At 42.1% G+C, this 12909-nt stretch overlaps 5 protein-coding genes across 5 annotated transcripts; 4 read left to right on the top strand and 1 right to left on the bottom strand.

Moving 5' to 3' along the window:
- PEP1 (type I sorting receptor) lies at window positions 1–3261 on the top strand (the record flags this gene model as incomplete). The annotated part of the gene is made up of 1 exon (XM_018363414.1): window positions 1–3261. A coding segment is annotated over one exon (3261 nt), but the record flags the coding sequence as incomplete, so codon positions are not given.
- A 297-nt stretch (window positions 3262–3558) lies between these two features.
- RFT1 (glycolipid translocation protein) lies at window positions 3559–5280 on the bottom strand (the record flags this gene model as incomplete). Its single annotated transcript, XM_018363413.1, has 1 exon — window positions 3559–5280. The coding sequence occupies one exon, from the start codon at window positions 5278–5280 to the stop codon at window positions 3559–3561; it is 1722 nt and encodes a 573-aa protein (XP_018223542.1).
- Window positions 5281–5576: 296 nt separating this feature from the next.
- HAP3 (Hap3p) lies at window positions 5577–6011 on the top strand (the record flags this gene model as incomplete). The annotated part of the gene is made up of 1 exon (XM_018363412.1): window positions 5577–6011. One exon carries the CDS (start codon window positions 5577–5579, stop codon window positions 6009–6011), a length of 435 nt encoding a protein of 144 aa, XP_018223541.1.
- A 371-nt stretch (window positions 6012–6382) lies between these two features.
- Window positions 6383–9811, top strand: PIM1 (ATP-dependent Lon protease PIM1; the record flags this gene model as incomplete). Its single annotated transcript, XM_018363411.1, has 1 exon — window positions 6383–9811. One exon carries the CDS (start codon window positions 6383–6385, stop codon window positions 9809–9811), a length of 3429 nt encoding a protein of 1142 aa, XP_018223540.1.
- Window positions 9812–10184: 373 nt separating this feature from the next.
- Window positions 10185–12791, top strand: MCM2 (MCM DNA helicase complex subunit MCM2; the record flags this gene model as incomplete). The annotated part of the gene is made up of 1 exon (XM_018363410.1): window positions 10185–12791. The coding sequence occupies one exon, from the start codon at window positions 10185–10187 to the stop codon at window positions 12789–12791; it is 2607 nt and encodes an 868-aa protein (XP_018223539.1).
- Window positions 12792–12909: the final 118 nt, after the last annotated feature.

The raw sequence follows: 12909 nt of genomic DNA, 5'->3' as shown, positions 1-12909 counted from the left end.
TTGAGTTGGAGAGTAGCATTCAATTCTTCTTCTTTATTCGCCGTTGGTGATCTGGGTAATGTAATAGTAGCTGTACCTCACAATCCTGAGGAAGACGGTGATCCTCAATCTGAATTTTACTATTCTTTAGATCAAGGTAAGACTTGGACCGAGTACGAGTTAGAGACCACTGTCTACCCAAGTGATTTGATTAATACTACACCAGATGGATCTGGAAGCAGGTTTATTTTGAACGGATTAAGCCAAAAGATAACCGGTTCAGAAAATCTAATCTATGCTATTGACTTTTCAGGTGCCTTTGACGGAAAAACCTGTGAAGATGATAAAGATTTCGAAGATTGGAATCTGGCCGAAGGGAAGTGTGTCAATGGTGTTAAGTACAAGTACAGGAGAAGAAAACAGGACGCCCAATGTTTAGTCGGCAAAGTGTTTGAAGATCTAAAGCTGTATAAAACTACTTGTGACAGTTGTACTGCAAGTGATTACGAATGTGCGTTTGAATTCGTCAGGGATGCAAACGGGAAATGTGTGCCTGACTATAATCTGATTGTTCTTTCTGATGTATGTGACAAGTCGAATAAGAAGTCYGTGTCTGTAGAGCCAATGCAATTAATCAAAGGTGATGAATGTAAAACGCCCCTGAAAATCGAGCCTGTGGAAATTCCTTGTGATGGAGTCCCAGGTAAGGGCACCAATGACAAGGAAATAGTGGTCACCGAAAACAAACTTGACTTCAAACTTGAGTTCTACCAATACTTCGACACAGTTACAGACGAATCGCTGGTCATGGTAGACTCTAGAGGAAGTGCGTTTTTGTCTCATGATGGTGGACAGACAATAAAAAAATTTGACGTTGACAACGAGAACATTGTCGAAGTTATYTTCAACCCRTACTTCAATTCTTCCGCCTATCTATTTGGCTCCAAAGGCAATATTTTYATCACTCACGAYAGAGGRTACACTTTYACGAAYACGAAAYTRCCTGAAGCTAGACAATTGGGGTTGCCATTGGACTTTAGTGCGAGGGATCAGAATACGTTTATTTATTATGGTGGCAAGGATTGCGARTCGATCTTGAGTCCAGAATGCCATGCCGTTGCATACCTTACCAAGGACGGTGGGGAAACGTTCACGGAGATGCTTGATAATGCGATTCATTGTGAGTTTGCAGGTTCACTTTTCAAATACCCCTCCAATAAAGACATGATCATGTGYCAAGTGAAGGAAAAATCCTCACAAAAGAGAACTCTAGTTTCGTCAACAGACTATTTCCACAATGATAAGAGAACTGTTTTTGAGAGYATTATTGGTTACCTGTCCACCGGTGACTATATCATTGTTGCTGTTCCCCACGAAGACAACGAATTGAGAGCATACGTGACTGTTGACGGTGCTGAGTTTGCGGAGGCCAAATTCCCATATGACGAAGACGTCGGAAAACAAGAGGCGTTTACTATTTTGGAGTCCGAAAASGGATCGATATTTTTACATTTGGCGACGAACTCGGTAGCAGGAGAGGACTTTGGTAATCTGTTGAAGTCCAACTCCAACGGCACTTCGTTTGTGACKTTGGAACATGCTGTCAATAGAAACGCGTTCGGTTTTGTAGATTTTGAGAAAATCCAAGGTTTGGAAGGTATTATTCTGATCAACGTCGTTTCCAACAGCGAAAAGGTTTCCGAGAATAGGGACAAGAAGCAACTGAAAACGAAGATCACGTTCAATGAAGGTTCGGACTGGTCCTTTTTGAAACCTCCTAAGAAGGACTCGGAAGGCAAGAAGTTTTCATGTAACTCCAAATCACTAGACAAATGTTCCCTGMACYTACACGGTTACACCGAACGTAGAGATATTAGAGACACGTACTCTTCYGGCTCCGCRCTGGGAATGATGTTCGGKATCGGAAACGTTGGCGATAGTCTTCTACCGTATAACGAATGCTCCACATTTTTCACCACCGATGGAGGCGAGACCTGGACCGAAGTTAAGAAAGGTCCATACCAATGGGAATACGGTGACCATGGYGGGATYTTAGTTCTKGTTCCYGAAARGRCCGAAACWGATTCTATYTCTTATTCYACAGATTYTGGTAARACATGGAAAGACCACAAATTYTGCGAYGACAAGGTGGTARTAAAGGATATAACGACKGTTCCTAGAGATTCTGCCTTGAGATTTTTACTATTYGGAGAGGCGACAAATATCGGAGGCGGTTCAATTAGAACCTACACAATAGATTTCAGAAACATTTTTGAAAGACAATGTGACTTCGACRTTACCGGTAAGGAAAGCCCTGACTACAAATATTCGTCTTTGGGTTCTCAAAGCGGATGTCTATTTGGCCACCAAACAGAATTTTTACGCAAAACTGACGAGAAGTGTTTCATTGGGAATATCCCACTTTCCGAATTTTCAAGAAACGTTAAAAACTGTTCATGTACGAGACAGGACTTTGAGTGTGATTATAACTACCACAAAGACAATGATGGTACTTGTAAGTTGGTCAAGGGCTTAAGTCCGGCCAATGCTGCCGATATATGCAAAAAAGAGCCCGATCTGGTTGAATACTTCAAGTCTTCTGGTTATAGGAAGATCCCGTTGTCRACGTGYGAGGGTGGTTTGAAACTGGATACYCCGTCATCRCCCCACCCTTGTCCAGGKAAAGAGAAGGAATTCAAAGAAAAATACTCTGTAAGGACCGGCACTTTCGCATTTGTTTTCATTGCTATTCTTCTCGTCATTTTCTTTGCCACATGGTTTATATATGATAGAGGTATCAGAAGAAACGGRGGGTTYGCAAGATTYGGTGAAATCAGRCTSGGKGATGAYGGATTGATAGAAAACAACAACACCGACAGAGTTGTCAACAACATTGTGAAATCAGGGTTTTACATCTTCTCGAACATTGGGTCTGTTGTCCAACACGCAAAGACGAATGTGGGGCACGTATTTTCCAAAATCAGGGGAAGGTTCAGCAGCAGAGTGGGTCCAAGCTATTCGTCGCTGACTCACGACCAGTTCTTGGATGAAGCAGACGACTTGCTTGCCGGGCATGATGAAGACGCTAACGACTTGTCTAGTTTCATGGACCAAGACAGCAATTTTGACATCGAGGATGAAGATGCTGCGACGCCCGAACAAGAACATACGTCATATACGGATCAGCCTACCGCGAGCGATATTCCTGATGCACTRCCATCACGCAGTGAAGAAGACGCACACAAGTCTGACCCAGCARCTCCACTCAAYGAGRACRATTAGGSGAWATATCTTKTKTAGACTAAATGRCTCTACATAATTTTCATAAACAAAGGCAGGCAGAAGCTCTACCYGACCTTGTACCTTTTTCAAGTGCATACAGTTTCGATATATCGATAGTTTTGTCCTCCTACAAAAATACAATTTGTATCTTGTTTGTTTACCTTTTCACCAGATATTTTTCAACATCTTTGCATCACACTGCATCTTAACAGAACTACACAATGCTGAAGGCAAGAGCAATCAAACGCKTCYAGATATTTTTTGCATAATGCATGTATCTTGGATTATACAAGCTATCTATACATCTTTAGAACCAGACATCGCCCTTTTGTTAATGAGCGATTGTATAGTTTGACGTTCTTTGACCATGATTAGTGCTAGTAATCCCAAAGCAAATAAAACATTGACAAAAAACTGCTGCAAATTTTTAACGTACCCTATAAACCACCAATCGACTAGGCAAACTGTCAAACCTGCAACTATGACTGTTTTGAAATCCTTAAAATTGAAAAAAAAAGAAGAATCCGTAAATAATTCCCTGTGGAATTTGTTAAGAAAAACCCCACAATACAAAATTCTCAAAATCATGTTGATGATATTACTGACAATTAACCCTTCGATGGAGAGTTTGAGCTTTTCAATAAGAGCCCAGGAATTGAGCAAGAAGATACCAGAAAACGCCATCATAAAGTATGAATGCTTCAAGATTTGGTCACCCGTAGCCACACTTTGAAAGAATGCTTCAAAAATACCATTGAGGGATAAGAATGGGATATAGAAACAGTAAACTCTTATGGTGTCCAAGACGGAAGTAGTGGACCATTTAGAGCCAATCAAGAACTGCAACAAAAAGGACGAGTTGACAGGCCCAAATACGATGATCATTAACGATAGGTAGATGTAAAACCTAGTCAAATTGACCAAGACTTCAATGGCTAGTTTCAAATTCTTTTGGTTATGAGATGACAGCAGACGAGCCAGAAACAATCGCAGGGATTCTTCGATGGGTGCGAATAATAACCGTGTCAGTAGCGACCCGTAGTTGGACAGTAAAGCATAGATACCTTGCTCTTCCACAGTACATAAGGAGTTGATAATCAGCTTATCACCTTCTGTCAACAAATGCTTGAAACATAGTTGGAAATATACTTTTTTAAAATGCTCCAAGATATCATTTTGGAAGAAATAAGATGAGTTTTTCGAGTAATTTTTCTTTATTTCGTTACTCTCAGATGATTTTATCTTCGTCAATTTAGTGCTGAACAATTTCTTTGGTTTGAAATTCTTGTGATAGTCCCAGTAGTAACACCCTAATAAAGTGATCGAATGAGTCACTTTTCCCAATGCAAACGCCAGTATAGCGATACCTTCCTTGTCACTATCTGCAGTGACAATTCCCATCGGGTAGCGAGACTGCTGAACAGCGTAAACAACTATAAAATTGACAATACACCCGGTGGTCACCGCAATGCTTTCGAATCTCGATCTCGCGGCATAATTCAACATAAACTGGTTGACGATAAAGAATGGCTCGCTCAGCAGTTCRACAATAATGCTGAGCCAAATAAGAAAGATCGACCACGTGAAAAATGGTAGCGTGATGAAATACGCATTGATGTTTCTATACTGCCATGCGGTAAGACCAATGGACAGCGGGAACCCGATCCAAAGCGGAATGTGAGCAAAGTTGACCGCAGTCTGCAACACCTTGGACTTATAGTGCGTCTCCTGGTAGTCCTCGCTGTCGTCATCGACTATACCGTTACCAGAATCTGAGATCCTCAACGTGGACAAACGAATGGCATCTCTACTGAAAAACAGTACTGTTCCTTGTATGAACTCCAAAAAGGCAGTGATGCCGAAAATTCTTGGCGACAGAAACCTAATCAACAAGTTGTTCAGTACGAAAGTCACCATCTTGGTAAACAGCTGGCCCATCATGAGGAACGTGGCTCCTTTCGTAGACCTCTCCAGGATCTGCTCACTGGTGGAAGGCAAGTGTGGGGTTTTCTTCTCCATTATTTTCTTTCGTTTTCGCTGGCACACACAGAATCTCAAGTCGCCCTAGCCGTCACCTTTTGCTGCTCCTAACACACATCGCTCCCTCCCAGCTGTGTTCATCGCAAACATTTCAACTGGCATTCTCAGCACCACGTATATCACATTCGATGCCACGACGATATCGCGCTGTTCGCTTTTTTGGCCCGCTTTATCAGACTAAGCAAAAAAGAGCTACTGCAAGCAGCTTCCGCCAATCAGATACAAGACCAGGACAGCTAGGTTGACAGCAGTAGAAGCACGAATCCATCGAAAGGATGAACACCAACGAGTCTGAACACGTCAGTACAAGCCCGGAGGACATCCAGGAAAACGGCGGGCACGCGAGCTCGAGCGGCAGCCAASAGCAGATCTCCACGTTAAGGGAACAGGACCGGTGGCTGCCCATCAACAACGTGGCGCGACTCATGAAGAACACGCTGCCCCCGAGTGCCAAGGTTTCGAAGGACGCCAAGGAGTGCATGCAGGAGTGTGTAAGCGAGCTCATCTCCTTCGTGACCAGCGAGGCCAGTGATCGGTGTGCTGCGGACAAGAGGAAGACGATAAATGGCGAGGACATCCTGATATCACTGCATGCTCTGGGCTTTGAGAACTATGCAGAGGTGCTGAAGATCTACCTGGCCAAGTACAGACAACAGCAGGCGCTGAAGAACCAGTTGATGTACGAGCAGGACGACGAAGAGGCGCCTTGATAGGTCGAGACCTGAGACCCGCCAGTGAGCAGCAGGCAGCAGCACGGGACAGCTCTATGCTAATGCCTGTTGGCCACTGATCCCATGTAATTAATGAATGTAACGGTATAGATAATATTTTATTGTTAAGTGTGTAATGCAGTGCGGTGTGTGGGTGACCTTGTAAAGGGTGTATACTGTTTGCCACCGGAAGGAATAAAGAGAGCCTGAGACTTTAGCCTTAGTAGTGAAGTATGTAGTTTAGCTACGATAAGCGGATAATCACCAACACGGTTAGCATCGCATATTTAAGTGTGTGCTTGTTGCTACTTCGACTTTGGTTGTTGTTCTTTTTTTGAGTTACGTGAAGGGGACGTTTTTGCAAATATATAATGCTGAGAGCAAGAACCGCAAAGACTCTTGGCACAGTGGCAAGGACCACGAGGGCCATCCAGTATTACCGATCTGTCGTTAAGGCTGCTGCGCTCCCTCAAAAGAGGTTTGCATCTACTTTGAACGTACACGACGTGGCGAATGTCAAGCCAAACCACATTATTAAGACTCCAGCATGGCAGGAGTTCCAACATCAATTGAAAACTTCCAGGTACACGGAGCAGCTCACACAACTGGAAGACCAGTTTGCCAGGGATACGTTGGCTGCATACTCTTACAGAAGTATCCTAGCGAAGGATGATAGTGCCAAAAAGGACGAGGATGATAAGATAGTACCCGAAGAGAAGGACAAGGACAACGAGGTTGAGCCCACACGGGATGATGAAACTACTACTAACAAGAGTCCGGAAAGTGAAGTTTCCAAAAACTCTAAAAGCTCGGCATCTGGGAGTGGACAGTCCTCTTCCAGTCGATCGGATACCGGAGATGGCAATCCAAAACAGAAACCGCCAAAGCCAGAAGTACCAGAAGTCTACCCGCAAATGCTGGCATTGCCAATAGCTAGGCGCCCCTTATTTCCAGGGTTCTACAAGGCGGTTGTAATATCGGATGAGAGAGTTATGAAGGCCATCAAGGAAATGTTAGACCGTCAGCAACCCTATATCGGTGCCTTCATGCTGAAGAATTCAGAGGAAGATACCGATGTGATTACGAGTAAAGACGAAGTGTATGATGTTGGTGTTTTGGCCCAGATAACCAGTGCCTTTCCAAGCAAAGACGAGAAAACGGGCACCGAAACGATGACCGCTCTTCTGTACCCTCACAGAAGGATAAAGATTGATGAGTTATTTCCACCTAACGAAGAGAAGGAAAAACTAAAGGAACAAGCAAAAGAAAAAGATGTGGAAACAGTCGTCACTGAAGCTGCTGAAATTAAGGAAGATCARGCAGAAAATGCTAATGCCGGCGGCGCGCCCAAGCTGGAAGACATTGTTGTGGAAAAAATACCAGATTCAGAATTACAGCAGCAGCAGCAGCACAAAAAAATAGAAGCTTCAGAAGAAGAGCCTGACGAATTGGACGATGCTCAAGAAGGTGATGATGTGAACCCCACAGAGTTTCTAAAGGACTACAATGTGTCGCTGGTTAATGTCTTGAATTTAGAAGATGAACCATTTGATAGAAAGTCACCCGTTATTAATGCGCTAACATCTGAAATCTTGAAAGTTTTCAAAGAAATTTCGCAATTGAACACCATGTTCAGAGAACAAATTGCCACTTTTTCAGCCTCTATTCAATCCGCCACCACGAACATTTTCGAGGAACCGGCTAGATTGGCCGATTTTGCTGCTGCTGTTTCTGCTGGTGAAGAAGACGAATTGCAGGATATCCTGTCGTCCCTAAACATTGAACACAGACTAGAAAAATCGTTGTTGGTTCTTAAGAAAGAGTTAATGAACGCAGAATTACAAAACAAAATATCTAAAGATGTGGAAACGAAGATCCAAAAGAGACAAAGAGAATACTATTTGATGGAACAGCTAAAGGGTATCAAGAGAGAATTGGGTATCGACGATGGTCGTGATAAACTTATTGATACTTACAAGGAAAGAGTCAAGTCATTGAAACTGCCCGAAAGCGTTCAAAAAATCTTTGATGATGAAATCACTAAGCTAAGTACCTTGGAAACCTCCATGTCCGAATTTGGTGTCATTAGAAACTACCTGGACTGGTTGACCTCGATCCCTTGGGGGAAACATTCCCAAGAACAGTATTCCATTCCAAGAGCCAAGAAAATTTTGGACGAAGATCACTATGGTATGATAGACGTTAAAGATCGTATTCTGGAATTTATTGCTGTTGGTAAACTATTAGGTAAAGTCGATGGTAAGATCATCTGTTTCGTTGGTCCACCGGGTGTTGGTAAGACGTCAATCGGTAAATCTATTGCCAGAGCTCTTAATAGAAAGTTCTTCAGATTCTCTGTCGGTGGTATGACAGATGTGGCGGAAATTAAAGGTCACAGAAGAACGTACATCGGTGCCTTACCGGGTAGGGTAGTCCAAGCCTTGAAGAAATGTCAAACCCAAAATCCACTGATTTTGATAGATGAAATCGATAAGATTGGGCATGGGGGTATCCACGGAGATCCTTCCGCGGCATTATTGGAGGTACTTGACCCCGAACAAAACAACAGTTTCCTGGACAACTACTTGGATATCCCTATTGATTTATCAAAAGTGCTGTTCGTTTGTACAGCCAATTCTTTGGAGACCATCCCAAGACCTTTGCTGGATCGTATGGAAGTCATTGAATTGACAGGGTATGTTGCCGAGGATAAAGTTAAGATCGCCGAACAATACTTGGTTCCAAGTGCCAAGAAGAGCGCCGGCTTGGAGAATTCACATGTTGATATGACAGAAGATGCGATCACAGCATTAATGAAGTACTACTGTAGAGAAAGTGGTGTGAGAAATTTGAAAAAACACATTGAGAAAATTTATCGTAAAGCAGCCTTACAAGTTGTCAAAAAATTGAGTATTGAGGACTCCCCAACATCTTCAGATACACAAAAAGACACCGCCAAATCCAAGGAAACTGCTTCCTCAGAAGATAAAACAAGCAAAAATGTGGAAAGCTCATCAAAGATGAGTAAAGATATCGATTCAAAGAAGACGAGCGATGACATAGAGGCTTTAAAAACTTCTGATAAAATCAATGTTTCCATATCTCAGGACAACTTAAAAGACTACGTCGGACCCCCAGTGTACACGACAGATAGACTATATGAAACAACCCCACCGGGTGTAGTAATGGGACTAGCATGGACAAACATGGGTGGTTGTTCACTATACGTTGAATCTGTCCTTGAACAACCACTACATAACTGTAAGCACCCGACCTTTGAAAGAACAGGGCAATTGGGAGATGTTATGAAAGAATCATCAAGACTGGCTTATTCATTTTCCAAAATGTACTTAGCACAAAAGTTCCCCGAAAACAGATTCTTCGAGAAAGCTTCTATCCACTTGCATTGTCCGGAAGGTGCCACCCCAAAAGACGGCCCATCTGCTGGTGTCACTATGGCCTCCTCCTTCTTATCCCTAGCTTTAAACAAGTCGATTGAACCAACAGTTGCAATGACCGGAGAATTAACGCTCACGGGTAAAGTTTTACGTATTGGTGGGTTAAGAGAAAAAGCCGTGGCGGCCAAGAGATCCGGTGCTAAGACCATCATTTTCCCTAAGGATAACTTAAACGATTGGGAGGAACTTCCAGATAACGTAAAGGAAGGTCTGGAGCCTCTGGCTGCGGACTGGTATAATGATATATTCCAGAAATTATTCAAGGATGTGGATACGAAACAAGGTAATTCAGTGTGGAAGGCTGAATTCGAAATTTTGGATGCTAAAAAGGATAAGGACTAACTTCCCATCCAAATAAAAAAAAACCAGTTTGAACATTCTGTAAATATTTAAATATAAACCTCATTTTAATTACATAAATATTAAATTCTTCCTTTTCCCTGTGACGCATTTCAAAACCAATCGGCAGATCGCGTAAGATATTTATTATATGCCCTTTTTAGGAAATCTAATTGCTTACCGAAAAAAAATAAGACAACGAAAAATTTCGAGCAGCAAATCTGGAAATATAATCAATTTTCACAAAGAGTACTTGAAACAACCAATTGGCTTTCTCCGATTTTGGCAGTTTTAGTGTATTCCACTTATTCAGGTTACATCAACTTTTTTCTGCTACATTCTCAAAACCAGCGTACCAGCAAGTACCATATAAGGAATGTCTGATAATAGAAGACGTAGAAGAGAAGAAGATGATTCAGAATCAGAAAATGAATTGCCGCCCTCTTCCCCCCAGCAACCTTTTAGGGGAGGTATCGACCCGATTTCTTCGCCCATAGGTGCTCCAGATATGATTAATCCTGAAGGTGACGATAACGAAGTTGACGACGTGCCAGATATTGATGAAGTGGAAGAACAAATGAACGAAGTGGACTTGATGGGCGATGATATGTACGGAGATTATGCGACGGATCGAAACAGAGATATGTATGATGCAAATCAAGTTGATGATAGGCAGCAGCAAGAACTATCTTTGAGCGAGCGTCGTCGTATTGACGCACAACTGAATGAAAGAGACAGACTATTAAGAAATGTTGCCTACATGGATGACGAGGACGAAGAACAGGAAGGTGCTGCACAACTAGATGAAATGGGTCTTCCAGTGCAAAGAAGAAGAAGAAGAAGGCAATACGAAGATTTGGAGAATAGCGATGATGATCTGTTAAGTGATATGGATATTGATCCATTAAGAGAAGAATTGACCTTAGAGTCCTTGAGTAACGTCAAGGCCAATAGTTACTCAGAATGGATTACCCAACCCAACGTATCAAGAACTATCGCCAGGGAACTGAAATCGTTCCTGTTAGAATACACAGATGAAACTGGTCGTTCCGTGTACGGTGCACGTATCAGAACGTTAGGTGAAATGAACTCTGAGTCTTTGGAGGTTAATTATAGACACTTAGCAGAATCTAAAGCTATCTTGGCGTTATTTTTGGCCAAATGTCCCGACGAGATGTTGAAAATATTCGATTTAGTCGCCATGGAGGCAACCGAATTGCATTATCCAGACTATACCCGTATTCACTCCGAAATTCATGTAAGAATTTCTGATTTTCCAACAATATACAGTTTGCGTGAATTACGTGAATCCAATTTGACCTCTTTGGTACGTGTCACTGGGGTGGTGACAAGAAGAACGGGTGTCTTCCCTCAGTTGAAATACGTTAAATTCAATTGTTTGAAATGTGGCTCTATCTTAGGTCCATTTTTCCAGGATTCTAATGAGGAAATTAGAATATCATTTTGTACAAACTGTAAATCAAAAGGCCCTTTCAGGGTTAATGGTGAAAAAACAGTTTATCGTAACTATCAAAGAGTTACACTTCAAGAAGCACCAGGTACCGTTCCTGCAGGTCGTTTACCAAGACATAGAGAAGTTATTTTATTGGCTGATTTGGTCGATGTATCCAAGCCAGGTGAGGAAGTGGAAGTTACAGGTATATATAAGAATAATTACGATGGTAACTTGAACGCAAAGAACGGGTTCCCCGTCTTCGCAACGGTGATTGAGGCAAATTCTGTTAAAAGGAGGGAAGGTAATGCCGCTAATGATGGAGAAGAAGGTTTGGATGTCTTTAGTTGGACTGAAGAAGAAGAACGTGAGTTTAGAAAAATTTCTAGAGATCGTGGTATAATTGATAAAATTATCTCTTCGATGGCACCATCCATATATGGTCACAGGGATATCAAAACCGCTGTAGCCTGTTCATTGTTCGGTGGTGTGCCTAAAAACATCAATGGTAAACATTCAATTCGTGGTGACATCAACGTGTTATTATTAGGTGATCCAGGTACTGCCAAATCTCAAATCTTGAAGTACGTTGAGAAAACCGCACACAGAGCTGTCTTTGCCACTGGTCAAGGTGCTTCGGCCGTTGGTTTGACCGCATCTGTTAGGAAAGATCCTATTACCAAAGAATGGACTTTAGAGGGTGGTGCATTAGTGTTAGCCGATAAAGGTGTCTGTTTGATTGATGAATTTGATAAAATGAATGACCAAGATCGTACATCCATTCATGAAGCTATGGAACAACAAAGTATCTCGATTTCTAAAGCCGGTATTGTTACCACATTACAGGCACGCTGTTCGATTATCGCTGCGGCAAATCCAAATGGTGGTAGATACAACTCCACATTACCTCTAGCTCAAAACGTTAGTTTAACTGAACCAATCCTTTCAAGATTTGACATATTATGTGTTGTCAGAGATCTTGTTGATGAGGAGGCTGACCGAAGGTTGGCTACGTTTGTTGTTGATTCTCATGTGAGATCTCATCCAGAAAACGATCAAGATGAAGAAGATAAGCTAGCCAAAGAAAATGGAGAGTCGGTGATAGAACAAGGCGAAGATGAAATAAATGAACAACTCACCGCAAGACAAAAGAGACTTCAAAGACAAAGGAAAAAGGAAGAAGAAATTTCCCCAATTTCACAAGAACTACTAATGAAGTATATTCACTATGCCAGAACCAAGGTCTACCCTAAATTACATCAAATGGATATGGATAAGGTTAGTAGAGTATACGCCGACCTAAGAAGAGAAAGTATTTCTACCGGTTCATTCCCAATTACCGTCCGTCATTTAGAATCCATTTTAAGAATCGCAGAATCCTTTGCTAAAATGAGGTTGTCTGAATTCGTGTCTTCTTATGATTTGGATAGAGCTATCAAGGTCGTGGTTGATTCATTCGTTGATGCTCAAAAGGTCAGTGTTCGTCGCCAACTCCGCAGATCTTTCTCTATTTATACCTTGGGCCATTGATGTCCCTTTCCGTAGGTCGATGAAAATGAAACGACAAGTTCTTTTCCATGCATTAGCAATTCCAATCTCAGTATATAATTTTCTTTTCTTTTTCGTATATTTTCTATACATTGTATTT

Source organism: Saccharomyces eubayanus, chromosome II (genome assembly GCF_001298625.1).
Source record: "Saccharomyces eubayanus strain FM1318 chromosome II, whole genome shotgun sequence".
Classification (NCBI taxonomy): Eukaryota; Fungi; Ascomycota; class Saccharomycetes; order Saccharomycetales; family Saccharomycetaceae; genus Saccharomyces; species Saccharomyces eubayanus.
The sequence above is the reverse complement of the archived record's forward strand: the minus strand, read 5'-3'. Positions and strand labels throughout refer to the sequence as shown.